Source organism: Lytechinus pictus, chromosome 11, assembly GCF_037042905.1.
Source record: "Lytechinus pictus isolate F3 Inbred chromosome 11, Lp3.0, whole genome shotgun sequence".
NCBI lineage: Eukaryota > Metazoa > Echinodermata > Echinoidea > Temnopleuroida > Toxopneustidae > Lytechinus > Lytechinus pictus.
In genome coordinates, this window is record NC_087255.1 from 26,945,210 (window position 1) to 26,970,573 (window position 25,364).

The 25,364-nt window shown below is 38.7% G+C and overlaps 2 protein-coding genes across 2 annotated transcripts in view; both read right to left on the minus strand.

Annotated features, from left to right (window-relative positions):
- LOC129272053 (WD repeat-containing protein 36-like) overlaps positions 1–17,104 on the minus strand; it is a 30,776-nt gene extending 13,672 nt beyond the window's left edge. Inside the window, exons 1-7 of the mRNA XM_064107071.1 lie at positions 16,949–17,104; positions 15,742–15,769; positions 14,762–14,862; positions 13,352–13,469; positions 4,897–5,029; positions 3,001–3,055; positions 1,618–1,750 (exon numbers count right to left, since the gene is read on the minus strand). Of these exons, the coding sequence (XP_063963141.1) occupies positions 1,618–1,750; positions 3,001–3,055; positions 4,897–5,029; positions 13,352–13,469; positions 14,762–14,862; positions 15,742–15,769; positions 16,949–17,104 (724 nt within the window). The remainder of the gene's footprint in view (positions 1–1,617; positions 1,751–3,000; positions 3,056–4,896; positions 5,030–13,351; positions 13,470–14,761; positions 14,863–15,741; positions 15,770–16,948) is intronic.
- Positions 17,105–23,728: 6,624 nt separating this feature from the next.
- On the minus strand, positions 23,729–25,111 carry LOC135156044 (zinc finger BED domain-containing protein 4-like). The gene is made up of 2 exons (XM_064107072.1): positions 24,690–25,111; positions 23,729–24,305 (listed from the first exon to the last, which is right to left on the minus strand). The coding sequence occupies exons 1-2, from the start codon at positions 25,109–25,111 to the stop codon at positions 23,729–23,731; spliced, it is 999 nt and encodes a 332-aa protein (XP_063963142.1).
- Positions 25,112–25,364: the final 253 nt, after the last annotated feature.

Consider the following 25,364-nt stretch of genomic DNA (forward strand, 5'->3'; position numbering starts at 1 on the left):
CTAAGAAGACTGGGGGGGGGAGGGGGGGGGGGCTGATTCAGCCCCCCCCTATGATCTCGGCCGTCGACCGCGCTATCGCGACGAAAATTGGCACGTGCGTTACCTATGGCATAATCTTCAACACTGTAGGATCAAATTTTCCGAAAAATCTCATAATTCATTAATTATGCTAATTTATGCGTAAAATCAAAGATTTGCTCTAATTAACTAAATAAGGCCTCTAAACTGCTAATTTTTTATTCACAGACTCTTTGTAGGATTCTGATCAAATCTACTTTAAAAAAAAATTCAATATCACAATTCTTTTCTTATGTATTTTATTGTTTTTAAAATCTCTTATGTATTTCTCTGTTTTTCGACTTTTTGTTTTTTATTGTTTTTTCAATGTAAATCGTTCGCTACTTTATTCTGACCATAAACAAGATGAAATTAATAGAGTTTTATTAGTAAAATTGAAAATAATGATACATTTATGAATATTTGCTAAAAACACAATTTGCATTGGATTTGTACACAAATTCACGTTTTTGAGCAATTTCGGGTCGACATGCACTTACAAAATGTTGCGTAATTTGGGAACCACGTACCCGGGCGTCGCAAATTTGGTCTCAAAAGTTGCGCAAGACTTGAAAAAAAAAAGTCAAGGAATGGCACGGCGCCAGCTTTTTGCGTTACAGATTTATCGCAAAAAATGTGGAGGGGGGGGCTGAATCAGCCCCCCCCAGTCTAGGGACAGTGATTTTCCGTTTCTAAAAATTGCCTTTTCCGTTTCAGAAAATCTCAAATTCCGTGTCAGCATGTCTGAAAACGGAAATTCCGTTTCCCCATAGACTTTGTGTACATGAAAAAGTGACAATTCCGTTTACATAGAAAACCAATAAGCAATGAGTAGCGCGATGTCAAAATGCTAGCGCTGGTCAAAATTTGCATCCACCAATGTACTTAAATCGCTTTAAAATCCATTTTAATCGAAGAGATTCGAGCTCAAAAACTATTTAGAGAAACATAATCAACATTAATATGTCCTCACCTTTCATATTATTAGCATTATTTTATGGTTACATGGGATTTTATTGCTGATTTGGGGACTTTTCGGACATCGTTTTGAGCAGTCGACGACTTCCGCTTTTCCGCCATGTTGGATATGTTGAATCACCGTGATCATTGTATTATGACCGAACGCAGAGGGCAGCAACACACGGCCGTATTCTGCCTTGTATGCGGACGTCAGTGTAAACTAATTTAGATACGATCGAGTGATTGAGGGGCTAGAGTGTAGTTACGATGTGTTGATTGTCATGATTGTTGTTGCAAAGTGAGATCGTGTTTTTTTCAGTTGATATTCGTATTTTGTTGAGGATTTGGGATTAATTTCTGTTGATATTTTGTGCATTTTGAGAAAAAACAAGGTTTCCGTGATTTTCCGTTTGAAAAGCCACTTTCCGTTTCAAAAGGCCGATTCCGTGAATTCCGTCCGTTTTCCGCGATCGCGGAAAATCACTGTCCCTACCAGTCTTTTTTAGGGTTAAGCCTATGCAATTTTAGACAATATGAGAAGTAAACCACCTGTGGATAAACGGTATATAAAGAGGGTATAAACCAACAGGAAAGACATACCTGTGCGAAAGGCGATGTCCGTTACGGGCCCCCAGTCTTGGGTGAACGTGACGATGGTCTCATCATACTTGATGTTGTGAAGGATGATCTTACCATTGGCAAGACCAATAGCTACTACATCAACAGCTGGAGACTGTTACCATGGAGATGGAATAAAAAACATGTCAGACAAGCACTGATATCATTGAATGTCACTTGAATCACTAATTACTGAATTCTGCAATTCCGGTAGACAATGACTTGTTTCATAATTTAAGACATTCTAATTTATCAACATCAACAGACTTTAAAAGAAAAATACATGTACTGTCACTATCATTTTATTGTAATTTTCACAAAAACTATGGATCAATTGTTTAATATCTAATATTATCATCTATATAGAGTGTTCTAGCGATGCATTAAAAACACGTATTTTGGTCTGCATCAACTGCCTGTGCAGTATCAGACCGAAATCTGATGAATATCCCATAGGCTACTGTACAAAGTTTGCTATTGAATATGAGAGCATATTCAACAGTTTAATGCGGTTGCGCAAAAGCGTGAAATATATAACGCGTAAAACAATGAAAGCAATGTGATGCGCAGCATAGATCTCAATTACGCTTGATGACGTCATAATGAGCTACATGCAAGTAGCATGTCGACGACCAAAATTGATCCTATGAAGTGATGATGGCATAATGTGATAAGTGATCTCTGACTTGTTCCATCAAATTGCTCCCTCTATTTTTTTGGGGGGTGGGATAGATGATAATTATATTGGATGGCTTTATTTCATGAAATACCAGAAATATTCCACTTGTTAGGGCCAATATTCCACTCGTCTTCGATTCGTGGAATATTTTCCTGAACTCTTCAAAAATATTTCTGGTATTCCATTCTGAGCCTTCCAATATAATATAATCATCAAGACTATAGATTATTACTTCACAACAATCAATACACCTCAAATTATATGTAAAAACATAGGAGCTGGTTCGTTCGGATTAAACAAAAGAAATAAGGATTTATCGTCAGCACACAACACTCGTCCCTTTAATCCTTACTCTGGTCAGAATATTCTGGCATTACTGTAACTGGGAGACCACTCAAGAAAACTTACATAATGATCTATTCTTTGGATTTGTAACATTTTGTGCATCTCTTTTCTATCTTTTCATACAATAAATTAATGCCCACATGTTATGAAGATGTTGAATATGCAATAAAAATTATGTCCCCTTCAAACTTGCATTGAAGGCAAACCTTTTTCAAGTTCTATAAATGTATGTAAAGAACATGTAGCATGGATTATTATTTGCACAAACATAACGAATGAATGTTCTTACAAAAAGCACTAAATTCATTAACAATTTACATGACAGAAAAAGTAATATTCACCTGCTTGATAACTGTTATTGGAGAATCCAAGTTCTGAAAGGTATAAAGTAACTTACTGCAAAAACAATAGAGAAATGGGTATGTTTATTTGTACACATTTGATTAAAGCATGTAAAGAATCATACTGTACATCCACTATCAATTGTTGCAGGAGAAACTGTTGGGTCATGGAAGTAGCAGCAAATTTCATACACTCTTAGAACAAGTTGCATAAGATAATACAACTTAAAAATATTTGTTTAAAGGTTGAAGTCCACCATAGAAAAATGTTCATTTGAATAAACAGAGAAAAATCAAACTAGCATAACGCTGAAAATTTCATCAAAATCGGATGTAAAATAATAAAGTTATGAAACTTTTAAGTTTCGCCTATTTTTTCACAAATGTGATATGCACAACTCAGTGACATGCAAAGAAGACAGTCGACGATGTCCCTCACTCACTATTTCTTTTGTTTTTTATTGTTTGAATTATACATCATTTCATTTTTTACAAATTTGACAATAGGGACCAACTTGACTCAAGTATATAGTATTAACCCTAAAATGGCCGGGGGGGGGGGGGGTTGAATCAACCCCCCCCTCAACATTTTCTGCCATCATTCCGCTGCGCGAAATTTTTTGACCGCGCCACTGGCAGAGTTTATACTTTTAAGTCTCGCGCATCTTTTGAGACCAAATTTACGACGCCCGGGTACGCGGTTCCAAAATTACGCAACATTTTGTAACTGCATGTCAGACCTAAAATTGCTCCAAAACGTGATTTTGTGTACAAAGTCAATGCAAATTGAGTTTTCTCATCTTATTCATAAAGATATGATTATTTTTACTTTAAACGGCTGAAAGCAATTGATTTTAGCACAATTATGCTTCAAAAATGCTGTGCAATAAATCTGGTGAAAAAAACAAAGAAAAACAAAAGGTTGAAAAACAAAGAAATACATAAGAAATTCATAAAACAATAAAATACATAAGAAATTGATTTCCAAACCGAAGTTTTTTTCAATTGCCATTGTTAAGAATGCTACAAAGAATATTTTTACCAAAAATTAGCATTCTAGGAGCTTTATTTAGTGAATTAGAGCAAAAAGTATGATTTATGCATAAATTAGCATAATTAATTCATATAAAATAAAATCTCATTATTTTGGAAAATTTCACCATACAGCCTTGTAGATTACATTGCACACTACCAGCATGCACATTTTTGCGGCCATCGCGCGATCGGCAGCCGAGATCTCAGGGGGGGGGGGTTGAATCAACCCCCCCCTCCCCCCGGCCACAGAACAGCCAAAAAAGCCAGGCCTAGTTAGGGTTAAGCAATGCTAATTCCACATGTTCAGGGAGGAATTAATCGTTGTTTCACTTGACAATGAGGAGAAAATTAGAATATTTCATATTCCATATTAAAATACAAAAGAAATAGTGAGTGGATGACGTCATCAGTCTCCTCACTTGCATACTGACCAGGATGTGCATATAACTGTTTTGTGAAATTAAGCGAAACTTTAAAAAGTCATAACTTTCTTATTCCGATTTTGATGAAATTTCAGTGTTCTGCTTGTTGGATTTTTCTCTTTTTATTCAAATTAACTTTTTGTTGGGGTGGACTTGTCCTTTAATAGTCGGAGAAGTGGAGCTTTGTATGTGACTACCTAGTACAGTGTGTCCAGGTAGAATGAATATGACAGCATACAGTATGAGGTTTTCTCATATAATACAAACATATGTTGGGGGATAAAAGGTTCAGAAATGGCTAAAATATCACATTTTAAGGAGGTTGTAAATTGGCACTTGTAGCCATGCTGCCAGTCAATATTTATGTGTATAAAATAATAATAAATAATGAAATGTTATCATTATATAAAATTCAGTATGTGAACAAAAAAATTCTTACTTAGATTTGATATTCCAAAGTTGCATGCCACCTTGATGACTTCCAAGCAATATCTTGTTGAGGTATGTTGCTGGGTGCATCAGGGCCGATATTCTGAAGACACCGTTATCAAACGGCAGGTCTAAATAGAGCTCTAGGATGAAACAGTTGAAACAAAATTAGCAGCAATATCTTATTGGAGTGTGTTACCAAGGCCTCGTTACATAATGCTTAGTAATTGATCGTTTTTTATGCTTGAATACATTGGTCATTATGAATAATCAAGAATACAAATCAACTGCACGATTAATCACTAAGCTTTATGCAATGTTATGTGACAGAATCCAATAAAATGACCACCAAGTGTTTGTATGAATGAATGAATGAATGAATAAAAAATAAGTGCCAAGTGGATCTGGAGGAAAGTGTTAAATTGCTGAGAAATAGATAAAACATGGCATTCCAGCAAGGTGTAGGGTCCTCTTTTGAGCATTGATAAGTAATGTCCAACGAGTGCTTATCCGTGTTTGTGATCTTAAGGGTGATTATTTTCCGGCTTAGTTTTGTGATTTTAGAGGTAGGTTTATGCAAAGGAATCAGGTGGGTGTTTCATAAAGCTGTTCGTCGTAAGTTTAGAGTGACTTTACGCTCAACTGGTGAACCTTTCTTATGCTCTAAATAATCACCAGTGAAAATTTAATGGTGAATATCAGTTGCCATAAGAAAGGATCACCAGTCGTTCTTAAAGTCGCTCTAAACTTACAAACAGCTTTATGAAACAGCCCCCAGATCTAGATCTCTGTTGATAATGTGACAATTAGCATTGACTTTAAAGACTCCATCATGAAATAATTGTTTGCTGCAACTACAATTAACTTTTAACTTGTTGCCTCCCGTTGGGGCTTTCATAAAGCTGTTCATAAGTTACAAGCGACTTCACGGATGACTGGTGATCCTTTCTTGATATAAATTATTCGCACCAAATTTTCATTGGTGAGGATTTAGCTTAGAAAGGATCACCTGTCATTCATAAAGTCGCTCGTAACTTACGAACAACTTTATGAACAAGTGGAACGCCTCTGGCAGTCTCGCCTGCATTAAATATATATGATTTAATATAGCAGCAGTGCTAACTTTGAAATTTACTGTAAGATAATCATTCACACAAACACCATTCATATAATGACATACCACGTTCATTGACCATAGATGACATTTGAACGGTGACTTACATGTAAGACTTGTCAACTACACCCATGTCCACATTTCATTCACTCTATCCATAAACTTTCAAAGTTATGATGGCAATTCAACAATTACCCCAACATGGCCTAAGTTTAATGACCTTAACTGACCTTTGACCTTGGTTTTGTGACCTGAAACTCACAGGGGATGTTCAGTGATACTTGATTACTCTTATATCCCAAGTTTTATGAAATAGATCCATAAACTTCAGAGTTAGAATGGTAATTCAACAAATACCCCAAACACCGCCAAAGTTCATTGACCTTAAATGACCTTTGACCATGGTCATGTGACCTGAAACTCGTACAGGATGTTCAGTGTGACGACCCCAAGTCTGGATGTAGACTAGGAGTAATAAAAGAGTTCGCGGCTAGAGATCAAATACACAAACACGGCTTCCCTGTCTTTAAAAGATGTGTCATCGATTGTGAGGATTTGGGGTGACTTGAGAGTTGGAGAAGTTTAGGTTCTTGTGTGCTGAGATGTAGAGTTGGTCCTGGCCACGTAACATATTTGGGACCTTGTCCAGGAGTCGGAAAACAAGCCAGTTTTCTTGTCGAGGTAGTTCGTTTTCGTATTCCGTATACCGGTTATTACGTACAGTACATATGTATAATGCGCGAACGCTAGCACTGCGTGTAGTTATGTGCCTGTTCTATGCATGTGTGTGTATGCACGTTTTGTGTGTGGAGCGTTTCGTTGGGCTCGTTTAGGCAACGGGTCACGCTCAATTTTTCTCGGATTTAGCCTTCGTTCAAGGCGCAGTGGATTTCTGGTATTTTAATTTGCTGCTAGGTTTCCTTTGCATTTTTGTGCTTGCTCACTGCATGTTTTGGATCAGTCTGTCTTGTTTACTAGCTGTTGTGCTGGTTTTGTCTCCTTAGTGGAGTTTGGTATATATTATAGACTGGTTGTTTGGTTTTGTGGTCTGAGCATAGTTTTATCTCAATGGCTGAGGATAGAGTGCGAAGTTTTGTTGATGGTCCCACACCAGAGCTGTTGGGGCAGTTGACAAAGGCTGAGTTAGTGGAAGCTGCTCGTCTTTTAGACGTTTCGGTTCGTCCTTCATTTAGAAAGGATGAGGTTAAGGACTGCATTCGTCAGTTTTTGGTCCAAACGGACATTTGGTCAGCGGATGTTGATTCTGAGGAGGAGGGGGATGATTCTGCGTCTTCTATTGGATCTCGTGATTCTGAGTTAAATCTAAAAACTCTGGAAGCACAGTTGAAATTGAAAGAGCTTGAACTTCGTACAAAAGAGGTTGAGCTACAGATGAAGAGCCTAGATTTGAAATCTAAGGAATTGAATGTGAGGAGTGGAGATTCCTCTGGCAAGTTTGATGCTTGTAAGTATGTTAGGTTGGTTCCTAAGTTTGATGAGAGTAAGGTAGAAGAGTTCTTTCAGCATTTTGAGAAGGTAGCTGTCAATTTAGGCTGGGAGAGATCTGTCTGGCCAACTTTGGTACAGAGTGTGCTCATCGGTAGGGCCCAGGAGGTTTATGCCTCATTGTCTGTTGAAGAGGGGGGTTGCTACGAGCAACTGAAGTCTTCTGTCTTGAGGGCTTATGAATTAGTGCCTGAGGCACATCGGCAAGCATTTCGCAATGCTAAAAAGGGCGAACGGGGCACTTATGTGGACCTGGTTCGTAAGAAGGTTGTTCATTTTGAACGATGGTTGTCCTCAACTGGTGTTAATAGCTTTGATAGTTTGAAGGAGCTTATGTTGAGTGAGGAGTTGAAACGTTCGGTTACACATGAGTTAAGGCAGTACTTAGAGGAGCGTGAGGTGGTGAACGTTCATAGGGCAGCAGTACTCTTGGATGAATATGTCTTAACACATAAGGTAGTTGAGAGGAGTAAACCTCAAGGGAAGGTTAATCAGTTTGTTGGTAAGAAAGATTCTTCATGGAAGGATGAGAGTCAAGGTAGTAACAATACTGTCAAGAGTGGTAATAGGCAAAAACTTGTTCCTGGTCCTTGTTATTACTGTAAGCAAGAAGGACATAGAATGTCTGAGTGTAGTAAGCTGAAGAAAAAGAGAGAGAAAGAGGGTTTTGGTGAGAGGAAAGTAGTTCATAATGCATTAGTTAGTGTCAAGAGGGAGAATAGAGCAGTGTCTGTAGGGTACAAACCGTTTATGACTGAAGGTTTTGTAGGTTTGTCAGGTAGTAGTGAGGAGGTTCCTGTGCGTATTCTTCGGGATACTGGGGCTACCCAGACTCTTCTCTTAGCTAATGTTTTGCCTTTTTCTGAAGACTCGGCTGTTCATTCAGATGTGTTTGTAAAAGGTATAGGTGGTGTAATTCAGGTGCCTTTACATAGCGTGAATTTGAAGTCTGACATTGTGTCAGGTCAGGTGGTTGTTGCAGTTTCTCCTGCCTTACCGGTAGAAGGAGTATCGTTGCTGTTAGGTAATGATCTTGCAGGTGATAAGGTTTTGCCACACCCAGTTAAATCAAACATTCCTGTGACTGATGAGGAAACTGAAAGTTTGGTAAAAGAGATGCCAGACGTGTTTTCCTCCTGTGTATTGACTAGGTCTATGGCTGCTAAGGCAAAACAGGAAAGGGAAAATTCAGAGCAGGGTTTGAAAGAGACTAGTCCGGATACTGTTGATTTGGGAGATAGTTTTCTTGGTCATTTGGATGATAACAGTGTGTTCTGTCAGGTAGATGATAGCAAATCTGCTGAAGATGGTAGTGGAGTTTATCAGGATGGTGAAACTGATATAGGACTTAATAGGTTGTCTTTGATCGATGCTCAAGGCAAAGATCCTGAGTTGGTTGAAAGTATCAATGGCGCTCTGTCTGAGGAGGAAGCTGTAAATGAAAGCACATGCTTTTACATGAAGGATGATATTCTCATGAGGAGATGGAGACCTCCAGATGCAAGTCTTGATGAAGATTGGAGGGTTATTCATCAGGTTGTGGTGCCTAAGGTCTTTCGTAGGCAGATTTTGAAAGTTTCACATGAAACTGGTCTTGGTGGACACCTTGGTGTCAATAAGACTGTTAACAGAATTCTGAAACATTTCTTTTGGCCAGGGCTGCGGAGTGATGTTAGTGAGTTTTGTAGGGCATGTCATGCTTGCCAAGTTGTTGGCAAACCCAACCAGAAGATCCCGCCGGCACCCTTACGGCCCATCCCTGCATTTGATGAGCCATTTTCAACAATAATTGTTGATTGTGTTGGCCCACTGCCTAAGACTAAGGCTGGACATGAGTATCTCTTGACTATGATGTGTGCAGCAACCAGATTTCCCGAGGCAGTGCCACTTCGTAGAATAACGGCTCAGAATGTTTGCAAAGCACTGGTGAAGTTCTTTTCGTTGGTAGGATTACCAAGGATTATTCAGAGTGATCAAGGCTCTAATTTCACTTCCAAGTTGTTCAGACAGGTGATGTCGCAGTTGGGAATTCGATGCGTGAATTCGAGTGCCTATCATCCTGAGAGCCAAGGAGCATTGGAAAGGTTTCATCAAACCTTGAAAAACATGATGAGAACTTATTGTTTTCAGTGTGAGAAAGAGTGGGACGAGGGACTGCCCTTACTCTTGTTTGCAGTTAAGGAGTCTGTTCAAGACTCATTAGGATTTAGTCCATTTGACTTGGTATTTGGCCACACTGTTCGTGGGCCTTTATTGGTGTTGAAAGAGAAGATGCTTGAATCGGATGAGAAGTGTGGATTACTGGATTATGTATCTAGGTTCCGAGAAAGGTTGTCTTATTCAAGAGAACTTGCTATGCAGCACATGAAGACTGCTCAGGCTGACATGAAGAAAGTGTTTGATCGCAAAGCTAGGGAGAGAAGCTTTGATCCTGGTTCTAAGGTGTTAGTGCTGTTGCCAATTCCGGGTAATTGCTTGCAGGCTCGGTACTCTGGTCCATACGTTGTGGAGAAGAAAGTGAGTGAGGTGAACTATGTAATTCGCACTCCGGATAAGAGAAAACAGAAACGTCTTTGTCACATTAACATGTTGAAAGAGTATGTAGAGAGCAATGAGGATTGTGCAGCAAAGTCGGTTGCGAGTGTTGGTGTTGCTTGTGGTAGGAGTGATGATGTTGACGTTGAGGAACAAAAGGAAGTTGGTCTTTCCTTGCCTGAAGTTAAGCTTGATAATTCAGAAGTTCTGGAGAATCTTTGTGAAAGGTTGAATTATCTTCCAGTGAGTAAGAGAGAGTCGTTGCAGGAGTTGATTTCCGAATACAGTCACTTGTTTGGTGATATTCCCAGTAGAACCACTCTCGTAGAACATGATGTTGATCTCGGGGAGTGTACTCCAATTAAGCAACATCCGTATAGGTTGAATCCGTCAAAGTTGGAAATTCTCAGGAAGGAAGTTAACTACATGATTGTCAATGACATTATTGAACCAAGTAGTAGTCAATGGAGTTCTCCTTGTGTCTTAGTACCAAAGAAGGATGGTAGTTATAGGTTCTGTACAGACTATAGGTTGTTGAATTCCAAGTCCAAATCAGACTCGTACCCCATACCTCGCATTGACGACCTGATTGACAAGATAGGGAGTGCCAAGTTTGTGTCAAAGCTAGATCTCTTAAAAGGATACTGGCAGGTGCCCCTGTCACCAAGGGCACAAGAGCTGTCTGCATTTGTTACACCAGATGGTCTCTACCAATACAAAGTCATGCCGTTCGGAATGAAGAACAGCCCTGCCACTTTCCAACGGTTGATGAATGCAGTGATCGCTGGTCTCGAAGGATGTCAGGCATACCTGGATGACATTGTGGTATATAGCAACACCTGGGAAGAGCATCTGCATCGCCTGAAGTCTCTCTTCGATCGTCTCTCCAAGGCAAACTTGACTGTGAATCTGAAGAAGTCGGACTTTGCTCATGCACAGGTATCGTTCCTTGGCCATGTGGTTGGGCTTGGGACAGTAAGTCCAATCAGTGCAAAGGTAGGAGCCATTGTGGACTTCCCGGTTCCAGAGGATAAGCGAGCCCTACGTCGCTTTCTGGGGATGTCCGGATTCTATCGGAAATTCTGCAAGAACTTTGCTTCTGTTTCTGCACCTCTGACAAACCTACTGAAGAAAGATGTGCCATATACTTGGACACCGTCATGTCAGATCGCTTTTGAACGCTTGAAGGCAACTCTTGCTAGTGAGCCTGTCTTGGCAGCACCGGACTTCAGCAAGACGTTCGTGCTGGAAGTTGATGCTAGTGGTCTTGGAGTCGGAGGGGTTCTTCTTCAAAAAGATTGTGATGGGATAGAGCGACCAGTGTGCTACATGTCAAAGAAACTAAATAGCCATCAAGTTAAGTATAGCACTATTGAGAAGGAGACTCTCGCACTGATTCTTGGCCTTCAACACTTTGATGTCTACACATCGAACAATCCATTGGTGGTCAGAACAGACCACAATCCCTTGACCTTCCTCAACAGAATGAAGAACAAGAACGCTAGGCTGATGAGGTGGTCCTTGATGCTTCAGGAATACAATCTTACCATAGAACACATACCCGGAAAGGACAATGTGATCGCGGATACCCTGTCTCGTGGATTTGCCGAGTAATATTGTATTGTAACCTAAACTGAGTAATGGTGAATTTGAATCCAACGGATGTTCTGGATCTTGATATTGATAATGATGAATCGGAACTTTGACAGATATACTTCAATTTGAACTGATCTTGGAAACTGGAAGTTGAACAATCACAAACTGAACACTAACTGAAGTGCGAACTGATACTTCATCAAAATGAACACAAAGTGAACTTTAACTTCCATCATTGATCTTATTTTTGGCAAACTGTTTGTTATTTTGTATCAAGATATACATGTACATTTATGCTCAGTCTTTGTCACTGGGGGCTTGTAAGCTTTATGGATGCAAACATTAAACAAAACACAAAGAAATTGTACCTAAAATAAGTAATTGGGGCTGCGTTTTCATGGCATTGATTTCTGCTGATATTTTCTTCACAAAGTATATAGTTATCAGCTTAACCAATTTTATATTGGTGGTGTTTTTGATTAGTGATTTAAAAAAAAAAAATTGTGTGACAAAAATGAATGAGCATGATGTACAACTGTATTGCATTTTTCATACAATGATGTTTTCACTTGTTGTTGTCGGTGGTTTTTGAGGATACTCAAATTCAAAACAAAAACCCTTATTTGGATGTGAAAGTATATTTTACTCAATCACTCAATGAGTACATTTTTCATGTATTTGATTATTTGGATACTAACGTTCTCGAAAGGAATGTTATCTAATTAAACAAATTATTGAGTGTATTTTTAAACCAAGGTATTGATATCGGAAAGAGTTTAACAAATGCACGCACAAAAGGTTTTAGAATCAAAATTTCCATAAATCTGGAACTTTTATTCCTCAATAACCACATTTATTATTGATTATGTACTATTTTTGTCACGAAAGTTCTGTTATAACTTTCGTTCTTAGGGGTGGAGGTGTGACGACCCCAAGTCTGGATGTAGACTAGGAGTAATAAAAGAGTTCGCGGCTAGAGATCAAATACACAAACACGGCTTCCCTGTCTTTAAAAGATGTGTCATCGATTGTGAGGATTTGGGGTGACTTGAGAGTTGGAGAAGTTTAGGTTCTTGTGTGCTGAGATGTAGAGTTGGTCCTGGCCACGTAACATTCAGTGATACTCGATTACTCTTATGTCCAAGTTTTATGAACTAGATCCATAAACCTTCAGAGTTAGGATGGTAATTTAACAAATACCCCCAACTTGGCCAAAGTTCATTGACCCTAAATGACCATTGACCTTGGTCATGTGACCTGAAACTCAGGAAGGATGTTCACTAATACTTGATTAACCTTATGTCCAAGTTTCATGTACTAGATCCATAAATTTTCAAAGTTATGATAATAATTCAACAAATACCCCCAACTTGACCAAAGTTCATTGACCCTAAATGACCTTTGACCTTGGTCATGTGACCTGAAACTCGAGCAGGATCTTCAGTAATACTTGATTAACCTTATGTCCAAGTTTCATGAACTAGGTCCATATACTAAGTTATGATGTCATTTCAAAAACTTAACCTTGGGTTAAGATTTGATGTTGACGCCGCCGCCGCCGTCGGAAAAGCGGCGCCTATAGTCTCGCTCTGCTATGCAGGCGAGACAAAAACCCACCTGGAATAAGATTGTGCGTTTACAAAGCCTTTGGAAAGTAAATAAACTTGGTCCTTAAGTGGTTAAAACAATACTTCTATTTTAAACAAAGACTAACCTTCAGACTGAATATCCCATATCTTTAGATTACTGTCTGCATCAATACTAACAAGGTGATCACCGAAAGGCAGCAAAAGATGAACATCAGAGTCGTGACCTGTGTACGTGTGAACGACCTAGATGAATGAATTAAAGAAACAATGAGAAACTGATGCAGCATTCACACTAATAATTTTACCTGGAATAGTCTAGAAACTGGGTTGAAGTTACCTATTGAGGCAATATTCATACAATAATTTAGCCCAGAATAGTCTAGTTGCCTCGTTGAAAACACAAAATAATACATGCGTAAGCAGCATTAATATAGGTTAGTCTAGTACCAAGGCAACACTTTATAGTCAAATGAGCTCATAAATTGAACCTGTTCTGTTACAACTTTTGTTTGACATATGTCTATCCATAGTTAAAAACCATCACTTTAGAACAAATTTTTAATTGAACCCAAATGCAGAATGAAGGCGTTGAAATTTAACTGATTTAAGTCCATATCTATCAAGAATCTTTTGTCTGTTAAAGGACAAGTCAACCTCAACAAAAAGTTGATTTGAAAAAGAGGAGAAAAATCCAACTAGCAAAACACTGAAAATTTCATCAAAATCGGATGTCAAATAAGAAAGTTATGACATTTTAAAGTTTCGCTTAATTTCACAAAACAGTTATATGCACATCCTGGTCGGTATGCAAATTGGCAGACTGATGACGTCACCCACTCACTATTTCTTTTGTATTTTATTATATGAAATATGAAATATTCTAATTTTCTCCTCCTTTTCAAATGAAACAAACTTTTATTTTTCCCTGAACATGTGGAATTACCATTATTTTAACAGTTTATGGTTAAGTTAAGTTGGTGCTTATTGTCAAATCTGTAAAAATTGAAAAATTGTATTATTCAAACAATAAAAAACAAAAGAAATAGTGAGTGATGGACATCATCGACTCTCTCATTTGCATATCGCTGAGTTGTGTATTTAACCGTTTTGTGAAAAATAAGCGAAACTTAAAAATGTCATAACTTTCTTATTTTACATCCGATTTTTGAATTTGCAGCGTTATGTTTGTTTGATTTTTCTTTATCGATTCAAATCAACAATTTTCTTGAGTGGACTTGACCTTTAAGATTGCAACATCTCTCAACACCAGTCTTACTCCTCCCATTCTGATGCACTGCTGCAGATACAGTTGGCTCATATACTAATGAATACTTTTCTCATAATATATAGAAACACACCAATCTTTCATTTATATTGTAAGTCCTATTTCCAGTAAGATTAAACTGTAAAAATTCCATTACCAAACCCCAGTCTTTCAATTCCTTTTAAAACCAAACTCGTCTGCAACATTTTTTCAATCCTGAATCTGTGATGCGAAAGGCATTTCCACTTCTATACAGAACTATAGAACCTACCTTCTGTCCGAGTGTAAACGCCCTTACAACATTCTTGCAGGCGGTGTAGGCTAGAAAGGCATCGGCAACGAGGCAAGTGATATCATCTGGATGGGTGTCACCTAAAAATATGGGGGAATCATACGTTAGATTTCATCCAAGCTTTGTGAAAATTATTGACATAAATGCTTGATAGTATGACTGCAACAATGGAAAAAGGTTCAGTGACATTTGCTCAGACAATTGCTTGTGAAAAAATAGGCCCCCCCCCCCAAAAAAAAAAATAAAACCCTCCTCCGCCACAGTTCTAACCCTTATCACAACATATATCCTTGCATTATTCTGAGAAAAAAACCCTCACCCATCAGGCATCACTTTGTATTCAGTGAAATAAGGAGGGGCATTTTTGTCACAGGATGAAATGTTCTTTAGGTCACCTAAAAGACAAGGCCTTTGTGACCTGACATATACCAATATCAAAATGGGATTAATAACGGTTTTATGACATTTGCTCCGGCGACAATTGCTTCGATAAAAAAATCTGCATGTTAAGCCAAACATAAAACATAACCTCCTAAACTAAATAAATCCTACTCCTTTTCTTTTACATTATTCTGAACCAAAAACTCTATTATGATCCTATGCCCTCTAAGACATTAAGACCGGAACAAATGTAAACCTTAATTACATCACATTTTTTTTTCAAATAGGCAGATAATGTTTATTTATCATTGCAACATTAAGCAAGTCAAAAAAACTTCTTCTAAATGCAGTACAGATTCATATGTGTTGATTTTGGAATTATATTTTGTCATAGAAATAACATTTTTTTAATTAAAAGTTGTTGATTGAAAATGAACTACTAGCCCAAGCCGAATATGGATCAATTAAGATATTAAAGCTAGTTTTACAAGCCCTGAAGTTGTTGGAACATAATAACAGATACATCTCACATTCCCCAAACACACATACACAAGAAAACAAACCATCTCAATACTTACTAACAGCTACAATCCCCAACTTTGAAACCTGAAACACAAAGTGAGATAATAGTATGAGACAAATACTTGTCTTCTCAAAGAAAAAACAGAATCAGATTAATTTTTTCTTAAACAATTAAAATAGGTGAATAATGATTTTTTGCAAGAGCGATCTTCAATTACAAGTAAGCTTGTATAAGATCTTATCAGATTCTGTCCCATTTCCATTTCTATCCTTTAAATTTTTCAGCAAGCCAGACAATTGAAACCATGTTGTCTTGTCTTTCCATTAATGCCCACAATCATTATATTGATTATTATGGCAATTGTACATCAAGAATGACTTGACCTGAAGATTTTTGCCGGGACCAACATGTGCAATACACCGGGTGAACACCCTACTCTTTGACCAATAATGTATTTGGTTTTAACGTTCACTGGTTGTGACTCTCCTATATACACACGAGTGACGCGACCAAGATTTGCGTCCTTTCCGATGGACGGAGTGTTTTCCAACTGCATTCATACCTGCACTAAATACAGTGGTGAGGCATGCTTACACACAAAGCTATACCATCAGATTTTGTTAGACGCGTTTCGGCATGAGCGGGTTTCGAATCCCTCACCGAGATCTACGATCTTATCCGAAACAGGTGCTCTAACCGACTGAGCTACGCTGCCTCCCAGGCACTGCAGCAGGCTGAATTTTTAAGCTGAATTCATTTCAGATTCGATTTTCCATTCCTCTATGTCGCAAGACTTAGCCATTTTAAAATATGGAGGTGGGAGGTTGGGCTTCCCCGGGCCATCTGGCTTGGATTTTCATGAAATTGCCCCACGATTGAGTGCATGTGAGCCAGCAGGATATGCGCAAGTCGATGGGACCCACATGTATGACAATTGTCGTGTAGTTTCCATTGAAAACGGAGGAATATTGTTTGCAAAGGGTTTGGTAATTTGGTGAATGTATATATTAGAAAATTGTCTTTGAAGGCCACAGAATTGTGCCTTTTACAAATAAAAATTGCAAAACAAATGAAATCTGTTGCATGCCCCATAATCTTTGATCTACCAGTGAGGATAGATTCAATTAAAATACTAGATTGAGATACAGTTTTTAACTTTTTACCATGAACTTCTCATATTTGTATTTTATTTATTTTTGTAGATGAATTTGGGACACAGGTTTTTTGAGGAACATTGAATGGAGCAGTCATCTTGATCTTACCAATGACATCAACCTACCAATCAGAACCGCTGCTATTCTATCTGCAGTTTCAACAGGGCCCTGTCCACGGAGGATTATATTGTTACAATAGATATCCTCTATGGCCAGGTCTATGAGTTTCCAGGCTACTTGGTTGTACCTGCCTGTACCATCCATGGCAATATCCTGGCCTGTGACCTGGTTGCGATGCGATGTGTTAACACATTGCAAGATCAAGTGCAGTGTTTACTGCAAATTAGTACCAAAATTCCAAGAAAGAATCAAATTGGTTAACTCTTTATTGTTGGTGAAAGAGAATAAGAGATGGTAGAGAAAGGTTATCAAAGATATCATGTTTGATGCAGCTGTTAGTAGAAGTGGTTTCTAATTTTTTTTAATTTTTTTTTTATGATGATGCCTGCAAGCGAAGTGTGGTTGTGTGAAATGCAAATTATGGTTTGAGAGTTTCATCTTTATTTGTATCTTTTTTTATTCATTTGTTTATTTTATGTACGTTTTAAGTTGTTATTTTTACAATTTATGATTTGAAGGTTCATGTACCACTTCATCACACCTTTTAGTTTGCTAATACACATCATAAAAACTATCAAGGTGTTCTAGGACAATGAATACTTCATATTCAACAGGACAATGGAAGGTTTCATTGGTTTCAAGTGTGCAGAGGCAGGCCTCACAACGACTAACATCTCTTCAAAAATAAACAAAATAACTCTGACGAATGGGATGGTTGCAGAACTTGCCCCATTCATTAACAGTGACCTAATAAAATGTAATCCTGTATCACTCAATTCAGCAATGGGGAGGGTGAAGGAGAAGTGTTCCAAACTGAAGAAGAATGCAACAACTGCTGGGAAGAAAGCCCATAAAGAGTATTTAGCGCAGTATTCAACACAGAGACTAAGCAGAAGATGGAACCGTGTAAGGCAGTGTAAAAATTGCATAGGTCTTGTCAGGAGCTTGAAAACATTTGAAAAGAAAAAAAGAAGAGAGTGTGCGTCGTCTGCAAAAAAAAGTTGGAGGAGTGTGAGAGGAAAAGATTAGAGGATAGAAGTGCTTCCAAGGAAATAAAAGCTTTGTATTCCATCATTGGAAAAGATGGAGAAAGATGTCATTCAGAACTTTAAGAGACTTGGAACCAGCCGGTCTATGTGGCGATGTACATGTAAATTTCAGGCCTTGAATTCCACCTACACTCGAGTCAAGTCACTGCATCGCAGAGCAATAAACAGATGTAAACTGTATAAATCGAAGTCTAAGAAGAGCAAAGAACCCTGACGTAAACAGGCCCAGCAAAGACCGCCGGCTAATCTTGGACAAGTAGATTATATAGATGATCTTCATAGAAATATTGATGAGTTAGAAGAACAAGTAGAAAATTTCACCAAACCTCTTTGTGCGAAGGAAGGAAAAGAATATTCAAGCAGTATCAGACAAGTCTCGTACTTCCTTCAGGTCAGTATATTCTGTTGTCTAACAATCAACAAAAACAAAATTGACTGCTTAACAATTACATATGAAATATACTAAACAGGGTTTCTGCAAGTGGAAGCATATCATCACACAACACAGAAATTTTCGAGGTTTTCTAAGTACCCGTATTAAAAAAAGTGGTAATAATGCAAAGAAGTGAAAATCATATTTCGATAAACAATTCAATGAAAATGTGTAGTTATATGTCTTACATATAAGGGCAGAATCTATGCGTTACTTCTGAAATGAAGACCTAATCAAGAGAACAGGTAAAAGAGGGAGTAGAAGGTGAACATAGCCTAACCCTGAAATATGATGGAACAACAAAAGGCCGCCTGGGACACCTGGCAGAGATAGGTGTCAATAAGATCAGCAACCTTCCTGACAGGTGTCCAGCAGCAACCAGGGGGCACAGCAGCTGACTACGTGAATTCCATAAAGGTGTCATGTGAAGAAGTTGAGGAAGATCTTCTCAGAAAAGTCAAGAACACTATGACTGATCGATGTACAACAAACTCAGCAGTTGACAAGGAATTGGAGGAGTCTGGGAGTTGTATCAACTCCTTCCGTTTTGCAATGCACCCGTTGGATTATTTGGCCCAACAAGTTAATAGCATCCTTTGTACCGAAGACAAGAAGAAGGCCTCTGCTTCGGGATCTACATGTATGCCATTCCAGAAATCTGGAGAGGGCAGAATCCAGGCACCTCTTAGAGCGGCTGACAAGATATTGAACAATGCTGCAAGCGGGGACAACGTTGGAATAAAGACATACCTTCGTGACAAGGGGTTGCCCTCCACTCTTCCACGCTGGGTGGGAAACAGGTTTAATATATTGTTTGGTAATTCTGTCGTTCTGTTCAGGTGCGGTGGTGGAATACTAGAGTATTTCACCAAGCAAGGGCAAGGTGCAGCGGCCTCAGAACGATCTTCAAAGAGCGTTTATTAATGCATGGACCTCCTTTTCAAAAGCTGAATTGAGATGTCTTGGTGTTCTTCAGTGTACGGTGATGGAACCCTGGAAATGCATGGCTGGGAGGGACTTTCCGATCCTGGAGATGAACAACTTGTTTCTTCAAGCGCGTAACACCCTTTCAAGACTGGGACTCTGGGAGCAACAGCCTCTAGAGCAAAGTCTTTGAGGGTATATCCATCTTCGGACATGACATCGATGACGAATCGTGGGCTTCACTAAGCCAAGTGCCCCCTGAAAAGAACGAAGATGTTCAGGCGTGCGTCGCGTAACGTTGGGGAAGAACAATACTCCAGGAAACGAGATGGCGGCGTAAACATCGGGCAAGTATCCTCCGTCTTTTCATATTTTTCTCATTTTTTAATGAATTCTTGTTTAAAAATAAAAATCGATAGCGTAGAAATGTTGGAAATTAAGTTGTATCCCATTTACATGATTTAGGGCTAGATCTTAGACAATGTTAGAAGGAAAGTCATGAAAGTAGAAATCTCGGGGCAAGGTGTCTGGTTTTTGCCACTTGTTCACTGCAACCACCCTGCCTGTGGGGAATCTACAGGTAGGACTATGGCATGCCAATGCTGTACAGAGCACACACTTTAAAAAATCATTAAAAATCATTTTTGTTACCAAAATTACTAATTTCCATACAGTTGCAATTTATTTTTCATAAGTAACTTGGGAATAATTTTTGTATTCACTAGAGCGCTCAAAAACTTGAATTTTTGGCATATTTTTGTGTACGCCCTCTATTGATGGAAAATAATATGGCAAGAAAATTTTCATTTTTTAATCTCTATTTTTAATGAAGAAAAAATTATTTAAAGAATCAAATTTACTTAACATTAAGGGCCAAGTTGTATGACGAATAGGTGAAATGGAAACTTTCATTGTAAAAAAATCAAGCATTTGTCCCAAAGAAAAAGAGAAAATAAGCCAAACATTGCCATCCTTATTTTGCCACACATGGAGATATAACTGAGAACAAGGTTTTATCCACTCTAAGCACCAAGGCTATTAATTCCTGTGTTAAAAAAGTGAGTGCACGCGAATTAAATGTTGGACTTAAATTACTAGATCTTACCATGGAGCTCCATGACGAAATATGTTCTTAAATTAGACTCTAGATATTACTAAATTGAAAAAATGTATAAATAGTACTCGCCTGGTCTTTTCTTGGGGTATTGAAGCCTTTTTGTCCAGAACTTGCTCAACTTTTGCGGCAAATTTTGTCGCCATAGGGTTGTGCACATTCTCGTTTAATACTGGTTGTCACGTGACACGGCAATGTCGTTAGGCTGTTTGGCCTGTATTCAAGGCGTTCTATCCGTTATGATTTTATATTGAATGAAGCTAATTCCATCAGGTATAGGCCCCTATAAAGTCAAAATCGATACAGGGATCGAGAGGGGGGGGGGGGGGGTGGAGCCAAAAATTTCCCAGTCACATGGTATGAAAATGATATTTTTTATGATTGTCCACGATCATTAGGGCAAACCCGTGTGTGGCAGTACGGTAGCGTAATGAGTAAAAATTTGAGATAGATATCTTAACTTACACTTTTCCTTTTCTTTTCATTAATTCCCTTCATTTCTTTTTTATCTTGGTTGTAGAACTTTCGGGGGCCCCTAGGCCTAACCCTTCCATCGTGTACCCCCAGTAATGTTGTAACCCGCAAGTGAAAACCCGAACCGTACCGTCCCGTATAATCCAATAATTTGCAAGCGGGACCCGCTGACCCGTCGGGTTTTAACCCGCAAGTCAATTTATCTTTGAAAAATATTATTCCTGCAATCCCCACACTAAACAGGCTCAAATCAGGAAAATATATGCCAACTACTAACCTAGCCTAGAGTGAATTTACTTACAATTTGCAAATTCGCCTTTTATTCCGGAGAGAAAATGTTTTTTGGGGTGACTTTGTAGAAGTTTGTACCACGAAATGGGTGGTCCGCTCTGATCTCGAAATTGAAAGCATTACGCAATTAACTCCTCTGATCGATTGGAGCCGCAGCTCCGCGCGCGCTAGCTAGCACAGGCTGCCCAGCAAAGATCGGCAATGTTGCTTTTTTAGTTTTCAGTCCAGGTCGGTCGACACGGCGACTCACAACATTCATAATTACAATATTCAATTCTATGGGACCTCGTCTATTAAGTAATCAAAATTGAAATAAATACCAGGATAATGATACAGTCAATTTTTTCTTGTATATCTCCATATTATTTCCTTCTGTTTTTGTATTTCTTCCAATTCTTTGCAAACTAATACAAACGTGCACGAGGGCGCCCATGAACTTACCGGTACGTAAACACTAAACAGCTCGTGTTACTAGTGCTTAGCTAGCTAATACCTTGGTCACATTTGCTCTACGGCGGCCGTACGGCGAGTCGAAAACAGCCGTTTTATTAATTTTAATTCAAACTAATTCAAACCACCTATATGTAGTTGGACAAATAAATGTTAAAACGGCTGTTTTCGACTCGCCGTACGGCCGCCGTAGAGCAAATGTGACCAAGGTATTAGCTAGGCTTTTATTTATTTTTATCTCGATCGATCAGTCAAGAGAGAGGTATTTGCAAGAAACTTGCAATCCATTGCAATCCAATTTTACATCTTCAGAAATCTTGAAGACTTTCAATCAATTGTACATCGGAAAAATTAAGAGATCTGGGCATTCAGAGTGCGGGGGCTTCAGTTTTCATCGGAAAATGTATGAAATAACGAAAAGGAGGGTTAGTTAGCCACTAGACCATCTTAGCATGTCTTCAAAAAAGGGCAGCTAACACTCTGACCTGACGGCACGCTCTATCAGGTCATGACCTAATTTGGTAATCCAATAAGCAAACAACTGTCTCACTGCCGTTCACCGCAAATCCCTCGCCGAGCTCAAACAGCGAGCGTTGCCGTGGAAACAGGCTCGACTCGCCCCACTCCAAGTCATATAGCATTCCTTTCTCTGCCACATGGCATTACACGTGGCCCGTCACTCGCTCCTTGCCAGACATGATTACGCAATGTATTCTGGCTTCTGTTTACATTCTCCGAACACATCCCCCCTCTCTGTCTCTCAGTTTCACTGGCCTTTCTTATCAATGATTCTGTTTACATTCTCCGAACACATCCCCCCTCTCTGTCTCTCAGTTACACTGGCCTTTCTTATCAATGATTCTGTTTATATTTTCCAAACACATCCCCTCTCACTGTCTGTCAATTTCACTGGCCTTTCTTATCAATGATTCTGTTTATATTCTCCAAACACATCCCCTCTCACTGTCTGTCAATTTCACTGGCCTTTCTTATCAATGATTCTGTTTATATTTTCCAAACATCCCTTCTCACTGCACATTTTAACTTTAAAATGTTATAAAATGAAATAGCTTAACTTAGGAGAACATGAAAAAAAAACTTCAAAATGTTACAACTTGAAAAATAAGCTTCGTTGTGTTGTGTCCAATCATTTTTATATACAACAAAGTTACACAGCGCACTAGCGGCTAGCGCAGACAAAATGTTTGAACTAATAACTCGAAAATGTTATAACATGAAATAACTTGACTAAGAAGGACATAATATTAGAAGGACATGTAAAAAAATAAACTTCAAAATGTTACAACTTGAAAAATGAGCTTCGTCATGTCCAATCATTTTTTGAAGATACAATAATACAACAAAGTTACACATCGGAGAATAGTAACACATCGCAATACAGCATGTATCTGGATGCAGAACAAGTCGGACTTTATTTACTTTCCGTCGATTGCAGTGCTGTATTCATGATGAAGACCGAGTCACAAAAATTTGATGGATTTTAATTTCTAAGCATATGAAATTTTATGAATGGTATTTTTAAAAATATTTTCACTCTTGAGTTTTCGTTAAGATCTTATTAAATTTCATTCATTTGTATTTTGTTTTTGTTGCTGGTTTGTATAGTTAATAATAACAAAGGAATTGCATTATAGATTTTTTGAAATTCTGTTACTTAAAAGTACTCCAGGCTGAAAATGATTATAATCATCTAAATAAAGTGAATAAATCAAATCATATTATTTTCAGCCCGAAGTACCCCCTTTAAGTTTAACTGTTATATATCTAGAATCTAGAGACCCCGTTCATACCTGAAGAAATCATTCATAGTTGCTCTGATTTCCATAGAAAAATGATAATATCCTAGCTCTTTCGATAATAATCAAAGTTTAACAAAATCCATAAATTATCAGACCCTTCCCCCTACCGTACAATGAAATAGGCACACACGTCTTAGGTCTTACAACGTTAAATGTACATGTATGTCACAGATTGATATAAATGATAACCAGGTAGTGTTCACATTTTATTTCTCAGTCAGCGAGATAGAGTTTATTCACTTTAATCATCGTCAGCATCTCAAGATTTTTGGGTTTCAGCGCACATCTCTTCTTAGTAAGAACGTCCCCCGCAACACTGAACATGCGCTCACTTGTGACGCTTGATGGTGGACTAGCCAGCATAGCTGCGGCGACAGGCGCAAGGTGTGGGAACGTGCCACGATGATGTGACCAATATTCCAGCGGATCGTCTGTTGGCTGTATCCGTGGCTGAGAAAGATAGAGGTCCAATTCATTCTCAAAGGCAACGACATACGCTGGTCTTCGTGGAACCGCGGCCATCTGATCATCTGAATCGTCTGATGATGAGGAAACCATTGCTCGTGCGATAGCAGATGACAGGCTCAGTGGAGGTGGAGGAGCCTGAGCAGGAGCTGCTCCAGGATGTTCACGCATGGGAACGTTGGGTTCATCATCCTCGTGCTCATTGTGGTTGTCGTTCGAATCCATCGGTGACGGAACTGTAATGAGGTCTCCAGCGATCTCGAGGAGTTGTGTCTTGATGGCCTCTTTCGCTCCATCCCTCCTTGGGGCAAACTTAGCTTTATACCTGAAAAATAGCATGTAAAACAAAAATCAAATGTAAGTTTATTTATTTTAATATAATCTTTGATTGAATCACATCAATAAAAAGCTGGAACAATAATTGCCGACTTGTAAATAAAACAGTGAGATTTTTGGCCTGAAACAAATGTAAGAATTATTATTTACTCAATTAAAGGAGTGGTTTGTTTTAAAAAAAAATAAATGGCTTAGGTTTCTTCACAAAATAGAATTAAAATTAAATCGAATTGATAGGAATGTTTTAACGAATTACGAATCCATCAATATTATGTCATTGATATACTATATTTATGAAATAAAAATCAGATAATGAATTCAGTTCAACTTCATACAAATTTTATGCTTGTATAGTTTTATTATTTTATGTTACCTTGGATTCATGAATGTTGAAGCGTGGAAAGTGCGGTAGACGATGTTTGGATCTGCAACAATGTCTGGGCATGATTCTGGATCTAAAATCCACTTCATTCTCTTCTTCATTCCGTCATGAAGATCACGAAGGATGCTCCCCACACCCCTTACTCGATCACCGTCCGTTTCGAGAGCCTCAAGTTGCCTCAACATCCCCTTCACCAACGGGACGTACGAAGACAAGTCAGCATTTGCCGATGACACTGCCAGTGTTACATCCAAGGAAGGCTGAAGCACATTTATCAGATTGGATAGCACATCAAGGGCTTCAGACCAGTGCTGGAAAAGCATCGGGCGACGGAAATCTGGATAATTCCTCATTATTCTGTCATTTGCCAGCGCTTCTACTGCGTCCCTCTGAACGATAATGGACTTCAACATATCCAGTGTTGAATTCCAGCGTGTCTCAACATCTCTGTGTAGAGTGATAAAACGACGTTCATCTCCGATGATTTCTTTGAAACGCCTCCTCACTGGTGCAGCGTTATTGACCTTGCTGACTAGGGTGCGTAAGGCGGCAATCGTATCCTTCACTGCTCTCTGTGTCTGGAGAGCCTTTTGAGTCTCTAGATTGATGCAGTGGGCCAAGCAGGGGACCCATCCCCTGCACAGCGGTTCCAAATCGGCTCCTCCC